Source organism: Rhinolophus sinicus, linkage group LG02 (genome assembly GCF_036562045.2).
Source record: "Rhinolophus sinicus isolate RSC01 linkage group LG02, ASM3656204v1, whole genome shotgun sequence".
In the NCBI taxonomy this organism is placed as follows: domain Eukaryota; kingdom Metazoa; phylum Chordata; class Mammalia; order Chiroptera; family Rhinolophidae; genus Rhinolophus; species Rhinolophus sinicus.
Window position 1 is genome coordinate 178,550,392 of NC_133752.1, and position 24,540 is coordinate 178,574,931.

General features: G+C 36.5%; 1 protein-coding gene and 1 pseudogene across 5 annotated transcripts in view; one reads left to right on the forward strand and one right to left on the reverse strand.

The window, feature by feature from the left end:
- The window catches only part of NR2C1 (nuclear receptor subfamily 2 group C member 1), a 38,583-nt gene extending 14,043 nt beyond the window's left edge, over window positions 1-24,540 (reverse strand). Inside the window, exons 1-10 of one of the 5 annotated variants that reach the window (XM_019732170.2) lie at window positions 24,403-24,527; window positions 18,744-18,946; window positions 14,217-14,290; window positions 10,807-11,037; window positions 7,817-7,898; window positions 6,458-6,637; window positions 5,254-5,401; window positions 5,066-5,156; window positions 1,366-1,550; window positions 1-166 (exon numbers count right to left, since the gene is read on the reverse strand). In XM_019732170.2, the coding sequence (XP_019587729.1) occupies window positions 1-166; window positions 1,366-1,550; window positions 5,066-5,156; window positions 5,254-5,401; window positions 6,458-6,637; window positions 7,817-7,898; window positions 10,807-11,037; window positions 14,217-14,270 (1,137 nt within the window). In that variant the 5' untranslated portion in view covers window positions 14,271-14,290; window positions 18,744-18,946; window positions 24,403-24,527. Of the gene's footprint in view, window positions 167-1,365; window positions 1,551-5,065; window positions 5,157-5,253; window positions 5,402-6,457; window positions 6,638-7,816; window positions 7,899-10,806; window positions 11,038-14,216; window positions 14,291-16,438; window positions 16,836-18,743; window positions 18,947-21,696; window positions 23,393-24,388 lie in introns of those variants that run through there. The other 4 variants (XM_019732168.2, XM_074326163.1, XM_019732172.2 and 1 more) reach the window with 4 other exon arrangements.
- LOC109447583 (large ribosomal subunit protein eL36) lies at window positions 1,995-2,470 on the forward strand (annotated as a pseudogene).

Sequence of the window (24,540 nt, forward strand, 5' to 3'; positions counted from 1 at the left end):
CCTGAAAGCTACATGTGAATCGCTGAGAAGTGGCCCCTCTTTTTCGATGTAATTTATGCTCGAGTCTCCAGCAATTAGGTGTACGCTTCCTTCCATGCCCTCTACTGAGCTCTGACAGGCTGTGCTCTCTCCAGGATTCAATGCTTTTGCAAGAGTATCAAATGCCCTATAAGGAGACATCAGAAGCTGTGAGCTTGGCCCATCTCCACAATAAAATGAAAATGCTATATAAAATTCTGGAATGAAAATTTAGGCCTAAAAAACTGTTTAGAAAATAGAACGTCAGTGTATCACTGAACACTCTATTTCAGTGATATCTATGACTCTCCCCAAAAGCAACAAATTAACCTTCATATGTATAGTATGAAAAACTGTATTATTATATTAATGTATTACCAGAGAACTAGTCTTTAAGAAACATCTTATGTAGTTAAGGGAGAGAAAAATCCTTATACTTTGGTATGAAAATATACGTTTACAAGTTATACATTTGGTATTACAAGATATCGGCCCATTTATTCTATATATAGCAGTTACTGAGAAAGAACAAGGGAAAGAAGTTTACTGTATTCTACACAACACAAAGTTAGGTTTTCATTTTATTTAAAAATTCAGAGAATATTTTTAAACTGGTGGCAACAAAGCTACATCTAAACTGTATTTGCGATTACGATGGCAAATAATTAACTAGTATTAGCAAATAATTATTCAAAACAGCTCCCCCTTTTTTCAATGAGATGCGTTCTAGAGTTTCTTAAATGCTCATGTTCAACAAAGTACTTACTGCAACTCTTACATGCAGTTTTGTCAATATTTTAGATGATGAACAAAGTGTGAAAAAAGCCTAGCCTGAACAAATCTGGTTTCTACATCCTAAGTATTAATATTGAGAGAATGAAAAATAGAATTCTGACATGAGTTTCCTGAAGTATAATTTAAAATTACAGTTGATTCAACTAAGTCTTTTAAATCTATTTTATCACTAAAAATTGGTGGGGAAAATGAACATGACTGCCTAATAAGACAAACATTTAACTCTAAATACACAGAAGATAAAATTTGGCAACTAAAATATCTGAAATTTCAGACCCAAATTGTCATTTTTAATGGGAAAAAAAAATTCTTGAATTTTATGACATTTCTAACTTGTAATATTCACTTATTGCTCATTATTTAGAATGTAACCTATTGCACATTTTACATCGAATGCAGTTTTTCAGTTAAAACTTATTATGCCTTAAATTTTCTAAGTCTAATAGAAACACTTGTTTTCTCAAACTTCTGTCAATAGTATTTAACATAAAAATATTTTAATACTAAAGGACACTTAAGTTAAAGGATACTTAAGATCAAAACAGACCTTACCTTGAAACATCACCATTGGTCTGCATTTCTTGATTAAATTCACACAAAGAGGTATCACCATTGCTTAAGTTTTCAATCATGGATATTTCATTACTATTTTGAGAAAGATCTTTAGTTTTTCCAAGATTTGCTAATGATGTAACCACACTGGCCAATGTACTTAAATCTCCCTGACATGATTCAGCCTTTAAAAAAAAAAAAAAAAAAAAAAAAGTATTAAAATCCTGCAAGTTGCTATCAGTAAACTTTAAAATCTGAAATATCCAGTTCTAGATTATGAAATGCCAAAAGAAAAGTACTCTAATTAAGATGAAACCTAGAAGGTAAAATCAAAGAGCTCTGAGCATTTAGAAACTTCTTGAGGAAAATATACATTTAAAAACATCAGGTACCTTTCTTAGGAAATGTTTGTACAAGTTACTTTAAATCAAAAATGGCACTTAATGGTTCATTTATCCATGTCACAGTCTTTCCTCTGTAAAAGGATATTAGATGATCTTTTTTCAGCATTACATTTCTGATAATATGTTATGATAATTTCCAAAACATATATATGAATTATAGTTATATAGAATTATTAATGAAAAGAGGGGAAAAAAGTAAATGTATCATTGAACAAACTTCATAGGATGCCAACTTTTACCAGCCACTGTGTCAAAAGTGCTACATATCAGGAAATGTGTACTTCAAGAAACCTCTTTACTCCTTGCGCCGTGACACCACTGAGCAGCAGCAGCCATGGCTACCCCATGGCCTTGGGCCTCAACAAGGGCCACAAGGTGACCAAGAACATGAGCAAGCCGAGGCACAGACGCCGCCTTGGGGGCCTCACCAAGCACACCAACTTCCTAAGGGATGCAATCCGAGAGGTGCGAAGCTTTGCCCAGATGTGCATGCACCATGGGGCTGCTCAAGGTCTCTAAGGCAAAGCCGGCCCTGAAGCTCATCAAGAAAAGGGCGGGGACACACATCAGTGCCAAGAGGAAGAGAGGAGCTGAGCAATGTCCTTGCAGCCACGAGGCAGGCAGCAGCCCAAGGACTGAGCCCCATCCCCAAAGTATGTAATCAAACCTTTTCAGGAAAAGAAAAATCTCTACATATTTAAGATACTGGGCTTTTATTACACAATGCATATTTTCCCACTTGTCTTCAGCTTTTATTTTTAATATGTATTTGTATATTATTTATGCATTAATTACAATTCTTTCATGAAAAAGAACTTTCCTTAACTCTGACTATCCAGAAATGTAATTTATACAGGAAAAGCAGACACGTGATTCTTCTTCCTTTTATTTATCAATTTTCAGAGCAATGAGTCAATGCCCTAGCAACCTCTAATAGTGACAGATGAATTCTGAGTATCATTTTAAGTTCATAGATTTTTATATATTTGATGTGTTTCAATCCATTAGTCATCCCTTTTTTAAATGCTCATATTATCCCATCCTAACCTAATGAAAAGCCCTTCAGTTGCCTTTTATGGTTTATCGACAGGATCCCTTAATGGTATTTTTGATTCTTCCTTTATGATTTTTGTTTTTAGTGTTCTCAATCCTAAGAGAGTACATTACGCTTCCTTGAGGTTTCATTTGTTACGTTAAGTCTTTAGTTTGTGTGAAATTAATTTTGGTGAATAGGGAGAATGAAACAATTTTTGTGCGCTCCCAAAATAATGTGTTCCAGAATCATTTACTGAGTAACCCACCAGTTCCTGAGTTCTTACATGATTAGTTCTTATATATGCATTTTATTTAATCCTCACAAAAACCTTGTGAAATAGCAATTATCATCCCTTTATTACTGACAAGAATTATCTGTCATAACTCCCCAATAAATAGGGGAAGCAGGATGGAAGTCAGGTCTGGCAGGAAAGCCCACACTCCTTACCACTCACTGCTCCAGCCTTCTTATATATGAGTAAAAGAAGTTAACGTTTTCACGTGTTTTAATTTTCAACTGAGACTTAAACACATATTAGGTTGGTGCAAAAGTAACTGCAGTTTAAAAGGTTAAAAATAATTGCAAAAACCACAATTACTTTTGCACACCAACCTAATATATTCTCTTCGTTTTCATAACATGTCTATGCAACTAGATTTTTAAGTTTTGCCACTGAGAACTTTTAGGCACGTGGAAAGACCTCATCCTGTGACTTGACGGTTTTGGGACCATTTGTCAGCAACTTACCACACATAGTTATTACAATTTAATATAAAGATATACAGAAATGCACAGTGTCTGGACAAATAGTAATTTCTCAACAAAACTTAGTTCTCTTCCTTTCTTAAGGGAGTTAATACGTCAATGAAATTGTGACAAGCAATCCAACCTTGAAACACATAGGCAAGGCTAAGTGAAATCTTTTAATTCCAAAATATATGGTTAATAGGTCAAATCTCCTCACTTAGTAGTATGTGCTAAAACCCAACCTCTCATCATCCCTATTTTACAGATGAGGAAGGAAACCGAACTACTGAGTGGTCAAATAACTTGCCGAATGGTACACGCAGCTAGTAAGGAGCAGCTAAAATTGACTCCAAAGCACAACTATGTAGAGTGCCTTAGTGTCAAGCAACAATATATAACAAATGTGGCCATGAATAGGATGAATAATGTCACAGGGCATATAAAACCAGTTCATAGTACACGTCAAGAGAAACAATAGTCATAGGCTCCCTAAAATTCTGTTTTCAACGAATCTTCAGGTGAAATTTTTGCTTTTTGTTCTCATAAGGGGTTTTTGAAGACTACAGAAACCATATATGCGCAATCTAAATACACAAACCTTTTTTCCCTTTAGACCCTTTGCTCAATAAAATGCTGCTCCAAATCTCTAAGAGAACCCAGATAACCTGGATACATGAGAGCTCTTGCAATTCTATTCCTACTCTTAACTCAAGTCAATGTTTTGAGTCAGCTGTGTGAGGAATTTCTCTCCATCTGAAATATTTTAAGTATTTAGTACTATGAAATCTATAGGGGAACATAAAAGGACTATTCAAAAGTTTTCATGTATTATATAGAAATATCGATTTATGAGGACTTTGATTTCAAGATGCAAGAAACCTGGAAGACTTTTAAATGCTTGTCACTTTCACCTTGAAGCTATAATTGTCCTAGTGGAATAATAAACATATCTAATGATAAAGTTAATTCCTATAGCACTGGGATCCACAAAATGGAGGCCATCAGAGTAGCCCCACCCATGTCACAAAGCTGAACCTAAGTCAGCCTGTATTCACAGGAAGCACCTATCAAGGAAGCCCAACATACACCAACCGTAATCCTGCAACTCATCTGTAGCTAGCTTACCTCACCCTAGGAAAGCCGAACCTGCCAGCTTGACAGGGAAATCCCTAACTTCGCAGCCAATCAGGCGGTTTCATCAGCTGCTGCTCCTAATGATCCATAAAACTCTCTCTTGCCCAAAATCCCTCAGGGAAAGTGTTCCCCTGCTTGTAAGGCGCTGTACTCCCCCAATCCATGGGCTCTTTTCCCTTGAATAAAGGACATCAAACTCATTTCTAATTGTTTTAGTTTTGTCATTCCACACTACCAGTTGATAATTTATGTTTAATGAAAAAGAACTTGTAATAAGGAATATTTAGGACCAAATCAATTAATCACATTGATGGAGAAGATAAAACCATTTTAAAAGCTTAAAAATATTTAAACTTTAGAATAATTGCACTAAACACACCTTATCTGGTGCCATCAGCACAGCTGACTCAGTTTTTATTCCAGACTGATGAATATTCACAAACATTCCTGAATCTAACAGTCCTGCTGACCTGTAACAAATAAGAACAAATTTTAGCCTTAGTTTCATTCTGGAAGAAAAACAAATGACCAGCTACTTAACAGATGTTTTCTATGTTTTTACTATACCTTGCAGTTTCACTCTCTGTTACAAAAGTTGGAGTTGCAGCTAATGGGCTTCGAAGGTCTTTTCGAATATAGATTTTTTCTGTTGAAGCGGCACAGTTGGAAGATTTTTCTCGTGATACTTCAATGGGTTTTCTTTCACACTGAACAGCTACAAAAAAAAATGCATTAGACTATTACATCACAATGTAGAATTTATAGGCAATTATAAATGTAAGTTCTAGGTCAGCAGTGGTGCTAATGAGAGACATGGTTACCATAACAGAACTCCAAAGATAACCCTCAATCTTTAGAAATTATTTGTAAGTTCAACAAAGTTGCTTTAGTAAACTGTAACAGTAAATAATAAAACTGGCCATTTTGCATCTCTCATTCTCTTTTCCTCCCTGCCTGAGCTGAGGTTGAAATGTAGGGATACTTTTATTTTTTAAAAGTTCACTATCAAGAAAGAAAAACTGAAGTTAGGAGTCCCTTAACTAACTATATGAGAGTTATAAAAAAAAAAGAAATAATATTTAACCATTTGAAAACAATATTAATAGAGAGACACAAAAAGACCAAAGTTAAAAATTTTTTTTTTCAGTTAAGGGCAGGGGGATTTTTGAGAAGTAATTCAACTGTTTAGTCTTCATTTATAAAATATAGGTGATATATTTCACTTATTTTATTGAAATTTTATTTCATGATACTTAAGATAACACAGTATAGTTGTTAATGTACATTTTCTGAGGAAAAAAGCTGTCAAGATTCAAATCCAAGTTTTTCCACTTATTAGTTGGGTGACCTTAGACAAGTTACTAAATCTGTTTACTCAAGTGTAAAATAAGAACAGCAGTATCTACTGCATAGAATTTTGCTGTGAGAATAAGAAAGTTAATCATATGCTATACACAGGTAGGCATAGTGAGAGCTCAATCAATATTAGCTATTGTCATTAATTGAAAACTAAACTGTTTTCTAGTTAGTTGTGCTTATTTTATTTTTACCATGTTCAAACTACAAATACACAAGTTGCATACAGGCACTCAATAAATATTTGTTGAGTGAATAAAAAATACATACCTATGCACATATTTCTATATTTATAGTTGGAAAACTGTAAATTAAAAAGCATACATATTTGACATTGTAATGTGTTAATTTTAACATACTTCTAGAGTTTGCCTGAATCCTTAAAAGTATTTTCTCCTTTAAAGCTAATACATACAGTCTTGCTTCATTCCAAAGGCAATACATCTCTGTAACCTGCAGTATTGACAGCGATTTCGATGATGTTTATTGATAATACAGTCCTTTGATCCTCGACATGAGTAAACTAAATTTTTTCGGATACTTCTTTTAAAAAATCCTTTGCAGCCTTCACAAGTTACTGCTCCATAATGACGCCCTAGAGACAAAATGTTTAGGAAAACACAAAAGTCACATTTTAGAACAGAAATAAAATAAGCCTATTTCTTCTCTTTAAACAATATATGAGATGAAATTGAGATTTCTAAGTTTATGACCTGAAAAAAATGTTTCAGGAGTAACTAAACAGAGAATGAAACAACCATATTCTCTGATAAAATATTATTGAACAATATGAGATTTTAATTTTGTAAAGTAACCTTAACAATGGTCTGGAAAACTTGGAAAAGAGAAGAACAAAATCACCACAACCCTTTGATTTAACATAATAACTATTTTCAATTCTGAGATCACTTACAAATTACAATTCTGTAATATACTACAGAAATATATATTATTCTGAAAACTATGCTCCAAAATAAGGCTATAATGTCAGTTAATATTTGAACTGTCATAATCCTGCCTCACTGTGGGTTCCACTTTTTAAATCTCTGGAGAAATCTGCTGCACTTTGATTAACCTATCATTTCACAAACCATTTCTTTGGCACAACATCAATTAAGGGAAAAACTCTAGTGGACATTTTTGTAATTAGGCTATGGAAAAAATTAAAGAAAACAAACTGGGCCTTTAAACTATATCCCACTGGCACTTGTGAACATAGATTTGTATTTCTGATGTGAAGTTAACAATGGCCAGAACTAAAATGACATAACCCTGAGTACTAGTAATAGGTTTGGAGAAATGCCTGCTCAGGTATGCAAAGCATTAAAAAAAGGTTACCAGAGCTTTTTCCACCTCAGTAATTTAAGGCACTCTGTATTCCTAGAATGAGAAAAGGGTTCAATAAGTAGGTTTACAAAATAATGTTATATATTATTAAGGATCGCAACTCATTTTTAAGCAATTCCTTTGACAAAACTTGTGTCACATTCAAAAAATTCTCACAAGTTCAGTTTACTTTCAAAAGACGAACTATCTTTTATAATTCTTTGAAGTATGCATTTTATGTCATTGCAAGGATCAAGTTAAAGTACACTGAAGTGAAAAATCTATGTGAATAAAACGCTTTGGAGAAAAATCAGTTAAATTTGGCAGGCTACAAATATGAACCATAAAAACCACACGCTCATTTTTCTTTTTACTTTCAGTAGAAGAAACACGATCGTGTGGTACTTATTTTAACAACACAACACACATAAGTTATTTTTAATGTTACCTGATGCTTTGTCTCCACATACTACACAAAGATCAAAAATTTTATTTGGTCCTTGGTCTGGGGAAGAATTATCTGTTAAAAGCTAAAGAAATAATAATTTGTTATTACTCAATAATGCTTTCATGTAAAAAATTAAAAAAACATTCAGTCAGTCTTACTTTTTGCTTTCTTTTTCATTAGTTATTCTACAACTTTGAACTATTATTATGCATATAGCAATTAAACTATTTGTAATTTTCTTAACACATAGGTAAAAATTTCAATGTGACAGTAAGAATACCTTCTTAATTTGTTCCACAATTTCAAAGTAAACAAACTGTTAGACACACAAATACGTGAGTATTTTTTAATGCATCTCATCCAGTAAGCCCTTATTTTTCATATGGAACACATCAAATTATTGCAGCAGTCATCAGTTGTATCATGATATTTGTCTTTGAACAGCTTAGAACCTTTCCACATGGAATGACATGATTAAAATATACTATACCAGCATAAAAGATAACTCTGAATTTTTCAAATAGAAAAGGAATTATAAAGAAAAAAAATTTTGTTGATGTCGTTACTTATAATTATGGAAATATAATTGATACACAAAGGTGTAAACTTTCCATTAACAGGTTGTCTCAGGTTAGAGTTAGGTGTAAGTGGTTGAGACCACCAACTCTGGAGTCTGATAAATGGTAGCAAGTTAGTGGGACTAGATGGGGTGGTCTAGGGAAATTACTAAGCCTCTTTTTTAGATTATAAAAAGGGCTCATCACTAAGTACAGCTAACATAATGCTGGTAAAGAAATACTACTCTCAGGTTTGTCCTTCAACTTTTTCATCATTTCTTTCAATCTTTTGAAAAATAACCAAATTAAATCCAAAAAAATGTGATCTAGCATTTTTAAAACAACCCACAAAGTAATCCACTGCTTTGACTCTTTCTCTTCTCTTAGAGGTGAGAATGCCTTCAGGAGCAATTCTGATTTTACAAACTTTAAACAGTCCTTAAAATAGCTGTACTTTTTATTTTATAAAAATAAAATGTTTCTTTTTCTATCACCATAAAAATCAGTCTTTAAAAAAAACTTAAAAAACCAAATTCTGGTATCATATGTCCTTTGAAAGCATCAAAGACAAGTATCACTCTTCCTGAATAGCATATTTATTGCAAACGGTACTAATCTCTTATTTGCTATTTGTTTCTAAGGGTAGAAGAGATAGTGAGAGGTTAAGGGACTTGGCCACCACACATCGTTGGTCACCAGGCCAGAAATCACATCTTCTTGGCCCAGGGGCATTCCATCCTATACCTGTTTCTCTTTCATCGCCCTTAGCAACGATCCATAAAGTAGTCAAAGTACCAATACTACCTTTACTTTTAAAATACAGAAATTTTTTCTAAAAAAGAGTAACTTTACAGTGCAGAAATCTAACACACATTTCTTTAGCCAGGTGGTCAAGGTCATTGTCAGCAGTCATAAACCATGATGACAGTAAATACCCTTGATAGGATGTGATGAAAGTAGCACTTAACCTCTATGATCTTCCTCCCCGAAACCCACAACTCTAGTCTAATCACGAGAAAAACATCAGCCAAAGTCTCATAGTGGGCAACCTACAATATCCCTACACCTCAAGGTCATCAAAATATAAGGAAAGTAAGAGAAACTGTCATAGGTAAGAGGAGTCTAAGGAGACATGGCAACTAAATGTAATATGGTATCCTAAAACAAAAAAGGGTATTAGGTAGAAATTAGGAAAAGCTAAAAATATTGATTTTAGTTAATAATGTATTAATATTAGCTCATTAATTATAACAAATGTATCATACTAATGTGAAATGTTAATAACAGGAAAAACTTTGTGTTCAGAGGTTATATGGGAACTATGCGTACTAACTGCTCAATATTTCTGTAAATGTAAAGCTGTTCTAAAAAATTCGAGTTTGTTAAAAAACAAATTAAGGTATGAATATTACACATTTTTTAGTGATGTCTGTCTTGATAACTTTTTATAAAATCTATCCATTTTCTCACCTTAACAGCTTCTAAAGATAATAAAAGTGATGTAATTTGAAATAATAACAGAATCTATCAGGATATATAGGTAAAATTCTGTATTTTATGAATTAGTTTTTCAATCCTAAAAGGAATTTTCTTTGATTAGGTTTTCATCACAAAATATGGACTCCAATTTTAAGTGGGCATACCTCTAAAATATCTCTAAAGGCAAACTTAAGGGTTCATTGTATTTGTATTCAATTATAGCAACCGGCAGTAAAAATATCTACATAACCACAGGCGTGTAGTGTGTAAAAGCCTTAACTGGCTCTTGAAGAACAATGTATAACTAGCAAAAACTACCACTAACACGAAGTCAAGTTAATCTACACTAGAGTTCCAATGCTAAAGCAGACCATGGAGTAGACTGCTTGCTATATCAACGAAGATGTAGGTAGATAACAGAAGAGCAAAGTGACAAAGCCGGCAGCGTTCATACCAACTTCTTGATTTGGCAGCTGCTTGTTTGAGGCACAGGAAGCTTGGTCCTAGAAAATGCAGCTACAGAAGATGCTTCTGATCTGGCAGTTTCCTAACTGTGCAGAAGCAGCAGGTCTCTTCGAAGCAACTTCTGAAGCATGCTCCACTAGTTATTTTTGGAAGCCTGACCTAGAACTATTTCTACAGCCTTCCGAACAATTCTGAGCTCTCTGTGTTCTTTACTAAATCCTTTCCTGACCAAACCAGCCTTAGTAGATCTTACCATATGCAACTAAGAACCCCCAAAATATACGGGTGTGAGGGTGCGTGAGGAAAAGTACAGTGGCCCGTCGGAGAGGGCAGTCAGCATAGGTAATCTGCACAGCCCATGCATTTAGGCAAGACTGTTTTTTCCTTACCAAACATGCAAAACCTGAAGTCTTAATGTCAGGATTTATACTTATGACATGCTTTTTAATGTTTTCAAGTAGAAGATGAAAAGACACTACAGTTATTTACCTGGAGGTGTTGTGCAGACAGATCAGGAGTTGTGAAAAATAACTGATTGACACCTGCTGCATCTGGAGTTGTGAGGAAAACTTTCCCTGGAGTGGAATCTTGCCTGGCCAGGACGACTTTGCTTGGAGTGGATCCATCGTGATTTGTCAGAATGAATTGCTTGCCTTGTGTATTATGATCAAGCGCTGTCACGATCTGGATTTTCTGGCCAGTTTGCTGCTCTGTAACAATCTAACACAATCACGTAAAATTAGTAATCAATTCAACTCAGTTTTTTTTTCCTCAAAGAACACAGTTTTGCCATACATTCAGACAAAGCTAGAAAAACATACCATTACATATACAATTCAATATAATACATAAACATCTTTTCAACTGGCAATTCTACTTCCATAAAATCTTATCTTACAGAAATAAACAAATGTGCAAATAAAGGTACAATAGTGAGAACATTTAGACCTCACTATTTTGATTCCTTCCACTTCCCTCCCACCTTCCACTTAGACAAACATATACAGAGTATATTCTATTTGTGAAGCAGTTTGTTCTGGGATAGAGCAATAAACAAAACAAAATCTTTGTTTTCATAAAGCTTTTATTTTAGTGAGGAAAGGCAGATAAAACCAAATAAGCAAATAATATTATCAGGTGGTATTGAGTTTTATAAAGAAAAACAAAGCAGGGTAAGGTGAGTCACTGATGAAATGAGAGCGATGAGAAGGTAACATTTTTGCACAGACCTGAGTGAAGCAACAGACCAAGGCTTGGGACTAGCTGGGGGAGTGCATCCCAGGAAGAAGAAACAGAACATAAAGGGTCATGAAGCAGGAGAAGTGTGTTCTACACGTGAGGCAAGAGGCACAGCAAGAGAGAGCTATGTGAGTGCAACCAAGTGGAAGAGTGGGTAGAAGATGGGATCTGAGTGACAGCAGAGGCCAGATGGTATAAGGCTTCCTAGGCCACACAAAGTCTGGATTTCCTACTGTGTGAAATGGAGAGACACTGGAGGGTTCATAAAGCAGAAGAGTGCCCGGATCTTTTTCAAAGAGGACCATTCTGGATTTAGGGTGAAGACTAGACTGTGAATGTTCAAGAGTAGAATTAAGGGAGACGAGGATGCTACTGTAGATACTGGCGCTATCTGGGTATCATCACACATGGGCAGAAATACTGGCTGAGAACCGGGCAGCAGCCATGCTAGGGTGAAGACAATTTGGGATATTTTATGAAGGAAATGGTGACAACATGAGCTGATGGACTGGATGTGGAACATAAGAAGAGTCAAGGGTAACTATAAAATTTTGGCCTGAGGCATTGGGAAGACAGAATTGCCATCTACTTAGATGGAGTAGTCCAGGGAAAAGCAAGTTCATGAACAAACAGAACTAACCCAGCATGAGAAATTGTGTTGTTTTTGAGCAAATATTTTACAGAGTAAACTCACTAAGCCAATTTAATGCCTTGATTCAATTTTTAAATGGCAAAGTTGGTGTGTTTCCAACTTTTTCCATTTCCCTGAAATTATTTTCATCAAGATTATTTTCTATGCAAAATTTACAACAAAATTCTGAATCATTAATCAGTTTTTATCTAGAGCAGATTGTATTGATTATAGCTGCTGCCAATTTTAGTTTTCTTTATTGACCTTTATTTCTACCATGTCTTATTTTTGTGGGTACAGTTTTAACTGTTATCAGTTTCATTTTACATGAATTATTTCTACTAAATCCAGTCTCCATCCTCCCTAAAATTTCTAAAATTTTCGATGATACCTATGAGACATTGAATGAGTTCATATATAACAAATTTTACTATGTAAATTTTAAGCTATCTTAAGGGTTTTTTTGGATTATTTCTATCAGTAATATTCATTGTGAATTGAAGTCTAATGGCTGACGCTTATTTCTTACAGAAAAGAGCACTTAGGTGCATGCACAGTGCAACTTTCATTGGGTTGAAACATTTTGCTTAGATGAGTAAAATGATGCTTATTGCAGCATAATAATTATAACTGGAAACTGAAGCAATCCAAATGGTCTTCAATAAATAACATTAAATAGATTACAGAAATAGTTCTCAGGTCTCATGATCCTGTTACACTCTAAAAATTACTGAGAGTCTCAAAGGGCTTTTGCCTATGTGGGTTATATACACGATATTTTACCATACCATGTTTCCCCAAAAAGAAGACCTAGCCGGACAAACAGCTCTAATGCGTCTTTTGGAGCAAAAATTAATATAAGACCCGGTCTTACTTTACTATAATATAAGACCTGGTCTTATTTTACTTTAAGACCGGGTCTTATATAAGAACGGGTCTTATATTAAATTTTTGCTCCAAAATTTTGCTTATATTAATTGTTGCTCCAAAAGACACACGACAGTGGATTGTCTGGCTAGGTCTTATTTTGGGGGAAACACGGTATTAGAAATTCAAGGAGAGAAATTTTAAAAATTTATATTAATAATTAACTTATTAAATGTTAAATAACATTTATGAAATATAAGTATATTTTCCAAACAAAAATTTAGTGGGGAGAGTGGCACTGATTTACGTTTTTGCAAATTGTTTTATTGTCTGGCTTAATAGAATCTGCCTCTGCATTCAATCTGTTGCAATACATCGTTTTGGTTAAAATATAAAAAGAAAATCCAGCCTTACATTTATTGGTAAGGGGGAAGAATATCTTAATAGCCTCTTTACTGTGGAAACTGTTCTTTGATGCTATACCCAAACTTGACTTTTCAAAGGTTTGTTTCAATGCAGAATTAGAAACTAAAATCCATTGGTCGACCCTGCAATTTGAATGGATCCTTTACTCATGAGTGATTTTATAACATCATGCATTGGTCACTTGGGAAACATTAGTTCACTGAGTTATGTTCACCTTATAAATGTTAACACATTTCATGTCATATAACCTCTGCAAAATTCTGCTGTACACTTGCGAAAGAATGATAGTGAAAAGGAAAATGACATTTTAGTATTATTATGAAAATAGTTTTGACCTTGCTGATTCTCTGAAAGAGCCCCTAGATGACACTTTGAAAACCTCTGGATTACGGTACCTGTCTTACTAAGGAATAGGACATAACTTTAAAAAACTAAGATCTGTCTACTGACATGGGTCTCCTCCCACTGGGCCAAAGATGTTGCCTGACCAGGTCCCCACACTCGTCCACAACTCTTTATTAGCTGTTTTTCTTCTGTGCTCCTTTAGCACCCTATACAATCATCTATTATATCACCATATTCTATCGTGATAGTCTATTTATCCTGCTGTCTGTCACTAGATTAAAGCTACCTTGAAGTAGAGGGTATCTATTATTTCTATACTCCAGAACCTAGCATATACATTTGGTGTAATTAAGTTTGGTGAATCAATGAATGAACTGAAAACTAGACATACCTCTCCCATCTGCTGTTCAATAATTTGATGTGCAATTTCTTCTATGGTTGCCATGATCTAATTGCAAAAATGTCCTGCCAAAAATAAAAAGATGCCTTTTCATAATCAAACCCACAAAGACATATTTATTGAAGAATTTAGAAATGAAATTATGATAGTTAGGATTTTCTTCAAAGTAACCCAGTTAGATGGGTGGGAGTGGGAGGGAATAAATAAAACAAAATTGGCCAAGCACTGACAATTACTGAAAACTAGTGAAGTTTATACAGGAGTTCAAAAAATTATTCTCTCTGCTTTTATATATTTTGAAAATGTCTACTTAAAAAAACTACTCAAGCAATTTTACTTTTCAAAGATACGGAAGCCTAAACAGGACAGCTCTGATACAGACCAGGAGTACTTCAATAATTTAAACAAGGGCAATCCTATCTGTAAATAAACATATCACTGTAGCCATTTAACACACTTTTATCAATACATTATAAAAACTGATAAAATAATTACATGCATTTGGAAGGATAGATTTCTCTAGAATTTTACAATGGTTCTTCATTAGTGACAATGTCTTATATATTAATGTTTATTTGAATTTAATGTAACGCTGTCTCCAAATGGATTTGAGAGGCTGTAAGATTAATGAGTGGACTCTGACTTTGCTTTTTCTCTACGTGAGGTAGTCAAGAATACAAAATTTACTTCTGACTTTATAGACTGTCATAAATTCCATAGTATTCTATAATTATAATTAACATTAGTTGCCAGATTACCTGAATTGTTTTTCCTTCTATTATTTTCATTAAAATTTAATGATTCAGTTAGTTATGCTAACAGCAATATTCAATATTTAGCTTGATTGTTCAACTATCACTCACTAAGTTGAAAAACAGTGGTCTCAATCTCTCTGGAACCAACCAAGGAGAGAGTGCTGCTCCCGGACCTATGTGCTCTGGGCTCCTGGTGCAGTGACAGCCCTGCCAACTTCTGACCCATCTTCAGGGTCATTCTTCCCCTTTCTTGAAAGATAACCCATGTTTGAAACTGAGTAACTCTATTGGCCCATCCAGTAGAATCCCACAAGTATAAGAGCCTTCCTTTGTTTCATCTCATCTATGTCCCCTTCAGTTCAAGCTGGCAGCATTTCTGCTGGTATAAAATTCTCAAAAATCTTGTTGCCTTCCATGCAATGCATAGTGATGCAAGCCATCAGACAAGAAGAGTCCCCTACAGATTTCTTCTGGATAACCCATCTCTATTCCTGGCTTCTGTTGAGACGGCTGATTGGATCCATAAATCACGTGTCCATAATCTCTTCAGGAAATAGTTGTCCAGTCACATCCTGGGTAGTCTCTCCAGAACATGCTTTTGCTTTTGTTTTGCAATATGGATAGGCTGAGTATTTTCCAAATCTCCAAATCCTGATTCTATATCTCTTAACAATTCCTTCTTCAATTTACTCTCTCCTCTCACATTTTACTGTAAGTATCACGGAGAAATCAGGCTGTATCTTCAACACTTTGCTTAAACATCTCCTCAGCTAAATATCCAAGTTCAGTACTTTACACAAAACACTAGAACACAACATGACTAGTCATGTTCTTTGCTATTTTCTAACTTGGTTCTCCTTTCCTCCAGTTTCCAATAACATGTTCTTCATTTCCATCCAAGACCTCAGCAGAAGCACCTTTAGTGTTCATATGTCTACCAACATTCTGTTTATGATGATGATATGTGTATATCTCTTAGATGACAGCAGCTTTTTCCACAGCTTTCTTTCTGAACGCTTACCGAAATTGCCTTTGACATCCTTATTTTTACCAACAGTTTCTTCAAGGCAATCCAGGTTTTTTCTAGCATGCATACCCGAACTCTCCCAGCCTCTACTCATTTCCTTGTTCCAAATTTTTAGGTATTTGTTACAGCACCACCAGCACCACCCACATCCCACTACCAAAATCAGTATTTTTTTTACCAGCGCTGACATAACAAAGTAGCACAGCTCAGTAGTTAAAACAACAAAAATTAATTTTCTCACAATTCTGGAGGCTAGATGTTGGAGAGAAGCTGTAGGTAGGATTGGTTTCTTCTGAGGCCTATTACCTTGGTTTGTAGATGGCCGTCTTCTCTCTGTATCTTCACAAGTCTACTCTGTATTTGAGTTATAATTATAATCCAGTCATATTGGATTAGGGCCCACCCTACTGACTTCATATTAATTTAGTTACCTCTTTAAAGCTTCATCTGCAAATGCAGTCACATTCCGAGGCACTGGGGGCAAGGACTTCAACAAATGAATTTTGGGTGGAGAAAATTCAGTAAATATTTAAGCATAAATCTAATAATAAATGTGCAAGATCTATGTAAAGAAAGCTTTAAAATGCTACCTAGAAAGAGGGAAAACCACCTGGAAGGACACATAAGAAAAGGGTTATAGTGACTATCTTCAGGGAAAACTGGAAATTTGGAAACAGAAATGGGACAGAGACTTATTTTTCACTGAGTGCTTGTTCCTTTAAAATTTTAATGATAAGTATCACCACAAAAAAGTAATTAACAGTAACAAAAACAGTTTAAAGGAATCTTTTCCAGAAATCCTAAAATCAACACTAGTTGTTCCAGCACATTAGACTCCAAGAAGCTACTTCATAATGAAAACTCAGGTAGATAAACTATTTCTCTATATTATTGTTTGATTACTTAAAAGTATATGAATAGGAAGGCCTGAATTCAACTCTAAGCACTATTAGACAAGCTAACATTTATTCTAAGATCAACTATTATTTTAGCCGAAGAGACCAAAGAGCATGAGGGTATACTCTGCGGTGTGTGTGTGTGCACGCGTCGCCTGCTCGTGCTTAACTGTACATTTTGTCATTAGCGAAGCTACAGGTAACACAATGCTAAATGGATCTGAATGTTAATGTCCTGGGATGGTATTCTTGAGTAATGAACTCAGGGATATTCAAATCCCCCTCCCCGCCCCTCGTTTAAAAAGAGCAGGAAACAGTAATGGATTCTTAACCTGTTTTAGAGGTGCAAACTCCTTAGAGAATCTGACTAAAGCTCCTCAAAAATACATACACTTACATATATTTGGTGGGTTCCACTTTGATCCAACACATCAATTTTCTACTTCTCTCTATATAAACCCTCTGCCCTACTACAGTAGTCTAGCGCTCTTATCTCATACTGTTTTATAGATCCATATAATCCAAACTGTTCAGCAAAAGAATGCTCAGGGAAAGTTTCTGGAGTTTTTACTTCAGTGATCATATATCTCAATTTGTGGTGAGCAAAACTGTCATGAGATGAATCTGGAAAACACATTTGACCAAAAAAGGCAGACTAAGAACAACTTTTCCCCTTTGGATCCCTCAACAACCAAATATATTTTCCACTGCAACCTTAAACTATCACATCCTACTTGTAAAGCCTGTCAGATGTCTGTCAAGCCAGCTCATTAACCTCCGAGGTGGGACAATTAAGTTCATGAACTCATCTTAGAAAAAGTGCTACATACCTCACTGCTGAATATCACTACAGTCACCTTCAAAGCACTCCCCTTGGGAAGCTATGCACCGATGCCAGCACCTAGTCCACCCTTCAAAGCAATTGGAATTCTTTTTCTGCAGTTGCCATCAGAGCTGTCGTATTACCCTTCATGTCCTAAATGTCATCAAAATGTCTTCCTTTCAATATTTCCTTTATCTTTAGGTAAAGAAAGAAGTCATTGGGGGCCAGATCAGGTGAGTAGGGAGGGCGTTCCAACACAGTTATTTGTTTCCTGGCTAAAAACTCCGTCACAGACAGTGCCATGTGAGCTGGTGCGTTGTTGTGATGCGAGAGCCATGAATTGTTGGTGAAAAGCTCAGGTCGTTTTCATCTAACTTTTTCACACAGCCTTTTCAGCACTTCCAACGAGTAAACTTAGTTAACTGTTTGTCCAGTTGATACAAATTCATAATGAATAATCTCTCTGATATCAAAAAAGGTTAGCAACATTGGTACAAGTTCGCGAATGTAATTGTCAGACCTCGTATTTTAAGATTCAAGTCTAGGAAAGCACAGATGCAGTGACATAAAGTCAAATCTATAATCCTACTTTCATTATTACCTACTTCTCATCAAACTATCCAGAATATAATACATATTTAGATGTAAATAGATCCATGAAATAATTAAAATATATTATACAATCTTGTTCATTTAAAAAAACCATTACCATTTATAAGAACGAGGGAGACTATCTTAATTAATTACAAGTCCTATACAAATTTATTAAATTTTACCAGAATTCAGACATTCCCACAAGGTATTATTCGCTTTGATAGATAAAAATATTAGCAAGCAGGAAAGGAATACTGGTAATAAAATAGGTATCTGGCATGAAAGCAGGTATTTAAGAAAGTGTGTTAGTCACTTTGGTTGAGATAAAAAGCTCAACTGCTGCTAGTTTAAGCAAAAAAAGAGGGGGTGCGGGGGACAGGGGAATGAATATACATACACCGCTAGGACTACAGCAGACCTGACCTTGGGAAAAACGAACTAGGGTTTCTGATGCTGTCAGGATCTATCTCTATTCTCAGCTTCTCCCTATGTGACTTCTTATTTTCAACTGCGTAGTAAAGCACCAGGAAAGGAAAAGTAGTCTTCTTGAATTCCCATTTTAAAATCTTGGCAATGGATTGTGATTGGCCTAGTTTAGGTTGTGTGCTCATCTTCTGGATTAATCACTGTAGGCGGGACAGGAAGAGAGAAAGGAAGGTTAATGATTGGCAGTTTGATTTTTTTGGAAAGCCTATTTACCAAAAGATGGGGACTAGCACAGACTTGCCTACTGATATTATCAGCATGGGACAGGCAACTCCTCCAATTTGTTTCTACCACTGATACACAGAACTCTTCAAGCAGAAGTCCACTGAACACTAACTACTAAGCCACTCAAACAATGTAATTCAGTGTTGAGTCCAATTTTCTGCTGTCAGGAGGAGGAGGAGGGGAAGGGGGAGGAGGAGGAGGAAGAAGAAAACCTTCTTCTTACAAGATACTATATCTAGAGGTCTACTTTTGGCTACTTCCAAATCAAGGTCCTTCTAATTTCTTGCTTTGTGTGTTCTTTAATAAATGACAAATTTAGTTTTACAGCTATGCTGTATATTCTATGTAGTGGAAACTAGAGAATTCATAAAACAGAATTAAGTGTGATGAATTTTTTTCAAGCATACCATACACATACCAAAAACATTTTCATTTTTTTAAATTGGTAAAAATAGGCATAAGGAGTGAGGAGGGCAAGGCAGCCTTGCAATACTCAGTATTAAAAACTTGAGGCCTGGCGTCTTAAGCACTGGAGGCTCTTACACTTTCTCATGAAACAAGACATTAGGGGTTACCAGTTACCCTCATGTACTGATATAGAGTCTTATCAATGGGGGGGGGGGGGAGACTACTGACAGTTTTGAAAAGAATCAAAGTTTTGGGTTACCAGTCCAGAGTTTATTCCCAGATTTAAACAAAAATTTACGAAATGAGGAGGCTCATGAAGGAAAATTCAATAACAGGAAAACAAGATATATAGTTTTACATGTTTTCTAAATAAAACTAAATTTTAAAAGAATCATTATTCTTAACAAAGACAATAAAGTATTTTAAAAAATAGGTAAATGAGCGTGAAACTCTCACACACACACGATATGTTATACATAGCTATGATACACTAATACATACAGCTCTCAAGGATTCTGCTACAGCTGTGGTCCTCTGGAAGAGGGCTGCTTATTCCGCACCCAAAACTCTTCCTTTCAGATTCATGTAAGCCAATTTTACACCATAGTTTCTAATGACTTTATTATTGTCAGTCATTAATTTCTGTCCCAATACCATTTTCATTGACAAATTTGACCATATTGTCCCTTTACTGCCATCAATCAACATGGGTGAGTTTAGTGCCCATGAGGAAAACCCAAATTATAACTGAGCCAAAAAAGGCGTTCTTTACGCATTGTTAACTGAAGTCTAAAATGTTATAACCTTCCCAGAAAAATAATTTGCCAATGTGTACCAAGAGCATTAAAAATGTTCATACTTGTTGACCCAATAATTCATTCAATATTTTTCCATTCAACAAACACTTAAGTGCTTACTTTGGGCCAGGCATTTTTCTAAGTGCTAGAGATACAGCAGGGAGTATTAAAACAAACTTCCCCTTGTGAAGTTTATATTTTGGTGGGGTGAAACAGACAACAAACAAGTAAATAAAACATACAATATCAACAAATTGGTGAAAAGTGGAATGAAGAAAAATAGAGTATAAAGGAGGGACTGGCAACAGAAAATGTGGATGGTTGGGGGCGAACTGCAATTTTTAATAAGAGATCAGAGATAGACTTACTGTGAAGGTGACATTTTAGCAAACACAAAGTACAAAGACTCCTGCAAAACATATTCTCATTAAAGTCATGTATAAGAAAAATGTTTAGGGTAAAGGGGATCAAATATATGGTGATGGAAGGAGAACTGACTCTGGGTGGTGAACACACAATGGGATTTATAGATGATGTAATACAGAACTGTACACCTGAAATCTATGTAACTTTACTAACAATTGTCACCCCAATAAACTTTAATTAAAAAAAAGGAAAAATGTTTAATGATGAAGAGAAAATGCTTATGACAAACTAAATGCAAAGATCAAAAATCAATTTTACTTGCAAAACACACAAGGACTAAAAATAAACATTCTCAAATGTTAACGGTGATTTTCTAGGTAGAGATTTACAGGCCACTTATTTTCTTCTTCATGCCTTTTGAATGGATTGGATACCCACTATTGTAATCAGAAAAGTAAGCATCCCCTTATCTGTGGCTCATGGTATTGTGCGCCCATTTATCTTCTAAAGCACTTTGCCCTCATTTGCATAGATGACCATCTCCGATAACAGACTTCTAAAGAAAAGAACTGTGTAGTTTTTTTAATAAACTCATTTTTTCAGTGAACCTCTAGTGCTGAACAGTGCCCAGTATTCGAATCTGAACACAAGTATTTCCTGAAACATACTTACCAGGCCCTGGGAGATTCTGGGACTTGACAGTGAACAAGACAGATAAGATCCTACCCCATGGAACTTACATTTTAATGAGGAAACAGATTTTTTAAAAAATTTGCATGTGCTAAATGCTATGAAGCAAACTAGGAAGGAGTGATAAAGAGAAAAAGAATTAGAGGGAGGGAGTTTATGTAGGTAGCAGAGTGTAGTGTGTCCTAGACCTCATGTCAACAAATCAGAGTTTCAATCCATTTTTACTGCTTACTACAAGACTACATGTCAGTCACACAATCTGAGGCTCAGTTTCCTCAAAAAGGAAATGGATTCAATAAAATCTACTTCAAAAAGTTGCCGTGAAAATTCAATGTAAGTGAAGATACGTATACCTATGGCTAACAATCTCTTATAGGTAAGAGGTAGTAGCACCTGAAAGTTACCTGAATGAACAAAGTGCTCAATAAATGAGCTCAGAGGAGCTCAGAGGAACCACCACACTGGAGAGAGTCTGAGAAAACCTTATAGAAGAGACATCTGAGCTTCACATTGAAGGTTAAGTATTTTGACCAGCCTGAGGGACAAAGCAAAAAGCATGAGGACGTCTTTACGACACAGAAGACACACAGTACATATTTTTGGCCTTGATCTCATTTCTACACACCTCCTTCCAGGAAAAGCAGTGTCAATGGTGCCATCCTTCTTCCATTCAGAGTGAAAATTTTAAGTCTGTGCTCTTTGACCACATCAGATACAGTTCATTTTCTTTTCTCACATCTGCTCTCCCGCTTTCCCTACTAGTCCCACTCCCATCAACTGAATATAGGTGTTGTCATCTAAGCAATATTTTGCAAACTTTGTGTTGTGAGCCGCTTATGGATGGTGAAACTTAAGTCAGAATTTTGAAAAAATAGAAAACAGTGTATCAGGCATAGAGAGGGTTAGAATAGTCTCACGAAGACTTGATTTCAATTTAATCTGTATGAGTGTGCTGACTCATGATGCAAAATGTATCGTTTTCTGTGCTGTATAGTCAAAAACAGTTTGAAAATATGATATAAAACAGTAATTTTTTTTTCTGGTGGGCTGGGTAAAAGTCTCTGAAAATCTGATGGAAGATAAGATTTCTCTCACCAGAAAACACAAGTTCACATTCATTTATAAATGATGGTATATGCTGAATTTCAAGGGGTTCATAAAACCTCCTGTGGCTAGCCCAAGGCCTTCAAGCTAAGACCTTTTCAGGTAAGTTTTCAGCTACTTTTCAGGATTGAATTTCTGAATGTATATTTGATGTACAACTTTGTGTATATGAAAGGCCCCTAAAAGGCAAGAACCATCTTTGCACATATTCGAAGTCCCAGGAAGGCAAAAACCATCTTTTTAAAGTCAGCAGCTTTGACAAGTAGCAGTATCTCAGAATGCTCACAGAACTGAACCACATCCTTTTTCTCCTGCTTCAGAACCATCAGTGTCTCTTGAATGGTCAAAGAATAAAGTTTCAGCCCTTTTCCTGGTATTGTTTTCAATATTCATTAAGCCCCTATAACATGCTTGGCACTGTGAATACAAAGCAGTTCCTTTATAGTCTGACTTCCTCATCTTCTCATTTTATCTCCTTTCACTCCCAAGATGGGTCTCTCTTCAGGTCAAACTGGGATGTTCTTTATGCCCTAATACACCATTCCAAGCTCCTCCACCCTCATTTAAATTGCACCTGACCTTTAAGACTCAGTTCAAAGGATTTTTTTAATCCAATCTTTCTAGGTAGGTCCAGCAGTTATCTGTGTATACTAAGGTTATTAACTAGGATTCAAAGACTTCTGTTAACTTCTAATATTGTACGCCAAATTTTAGGTAAAGGTGCATTTTTGCAGAAGGCTGGTCCATGGTTTTCATAAAAGATTTGGAGGTTGCAGAGGGTCCCATAATGCAAAAAGGTAAATAATTATATTTATAATACTAGTTCTTTATCCTATGCTTTTCTTTTGTCTTTTCTATTCCCCAAGGATAGGAATACATTCTTTGTGTGCAGACACACCAACAGTAGTTATTTGGGGAATGTCTGCTGCCTTTGTTTCCCTTACAACCCTTCTTAAGAGACTGAACTACCCCTACAAAGAATGACATTAATTGTATTTCATGTGATCCAGTTTTTTTAATAAGAATAGAAATATCTTTTACATCTACCAATTGGACCTACAAGCAAAAATTTAAAACAGTCATCGTGTATCAATCAACCACACAACACTGTTCAACAACCCCTGAGTCAAAGGCCTACTTACAACTAACTTCCAGGGGCACAAAAGCCCTAAAGGCCTTACTTTCAAATCTTTTTGCTTTTCCTTTCCAGTTATTTTTTTTACAAAACAGGCTGACCTACTTAGTGAAGGTTATGAGACAACCTGGCGACATTTGTTAGTTCATAAAACGGTATCTGCAGGCGTTGGAGACAGTGTCTTAACAAAAGAGCTGCTGGACGCTTAGCCATGCCCAGTGCAGCTAGGACCCTGGCTGGTCCACTTTCTCAAAAGACACTGGTGCGAGGCCAGCAGCTACTCTCGCCCCATTTGTCGTGCAAGCTGAGGGCATTATTCCATCCGTCCCGTGTAAACACGAGACTCGTCAGGGAAATGAGGCCTCGGCTCGCGGCCACTCGAGGCGACGGCCGGCCTTTCCCGCACGCCGCCAGCAATCGAGCCCACCGAGTGCGGCTCCCCGGGACTGGGAAGCGGCGGCGGCGCCCGGACGGAAGCTTTTCCTGTAGGTGAAAGGTCAGAGGCGCCGCGGGAGGCGCCGCAGGAGAGACTGCAGTCCGCGCCGAGCAGCTCGCCGACTTCCCTCCAGGGCCCCGCCGCGCGGCCCGGCTGCGGGCTCCGGGCTCCGGGCTCCGCGCTCCGCGGCCCGGCTCCGGCCTCGGCCTCTCTCGGAGCCCCGCGCATTCGGCCCCGCCGCTTCGGCCACTCTCGGCGCTCCCAGCCCAACCCGAGCAGCTCGCCGCGGCGCAGCCAGGCGGGTCGGCCCCGCCGGCCAAAGCCCGCAGGTTGTTGGGAGGCCAGGGGGTGCGTCGGGTGGCAGTTGGGAGGAAAGTACACCCCCGCCCCCCGCCCCGGCCGCGGCCGCTTGTCTCCACACCTGGCACTTCTTACCGGTGCTTCTCCGCCGAGCTGCGTTCTGCGCCGGGCGTGGACCGGACGGTCCCGCTGAGGCGGCTCTTGGGCGGCTCCGGAATAAGACAGGTTGGGAAAAGCTGGAGGGGGAGGGTAAAGAAAAGTGGGGGCGCGGAG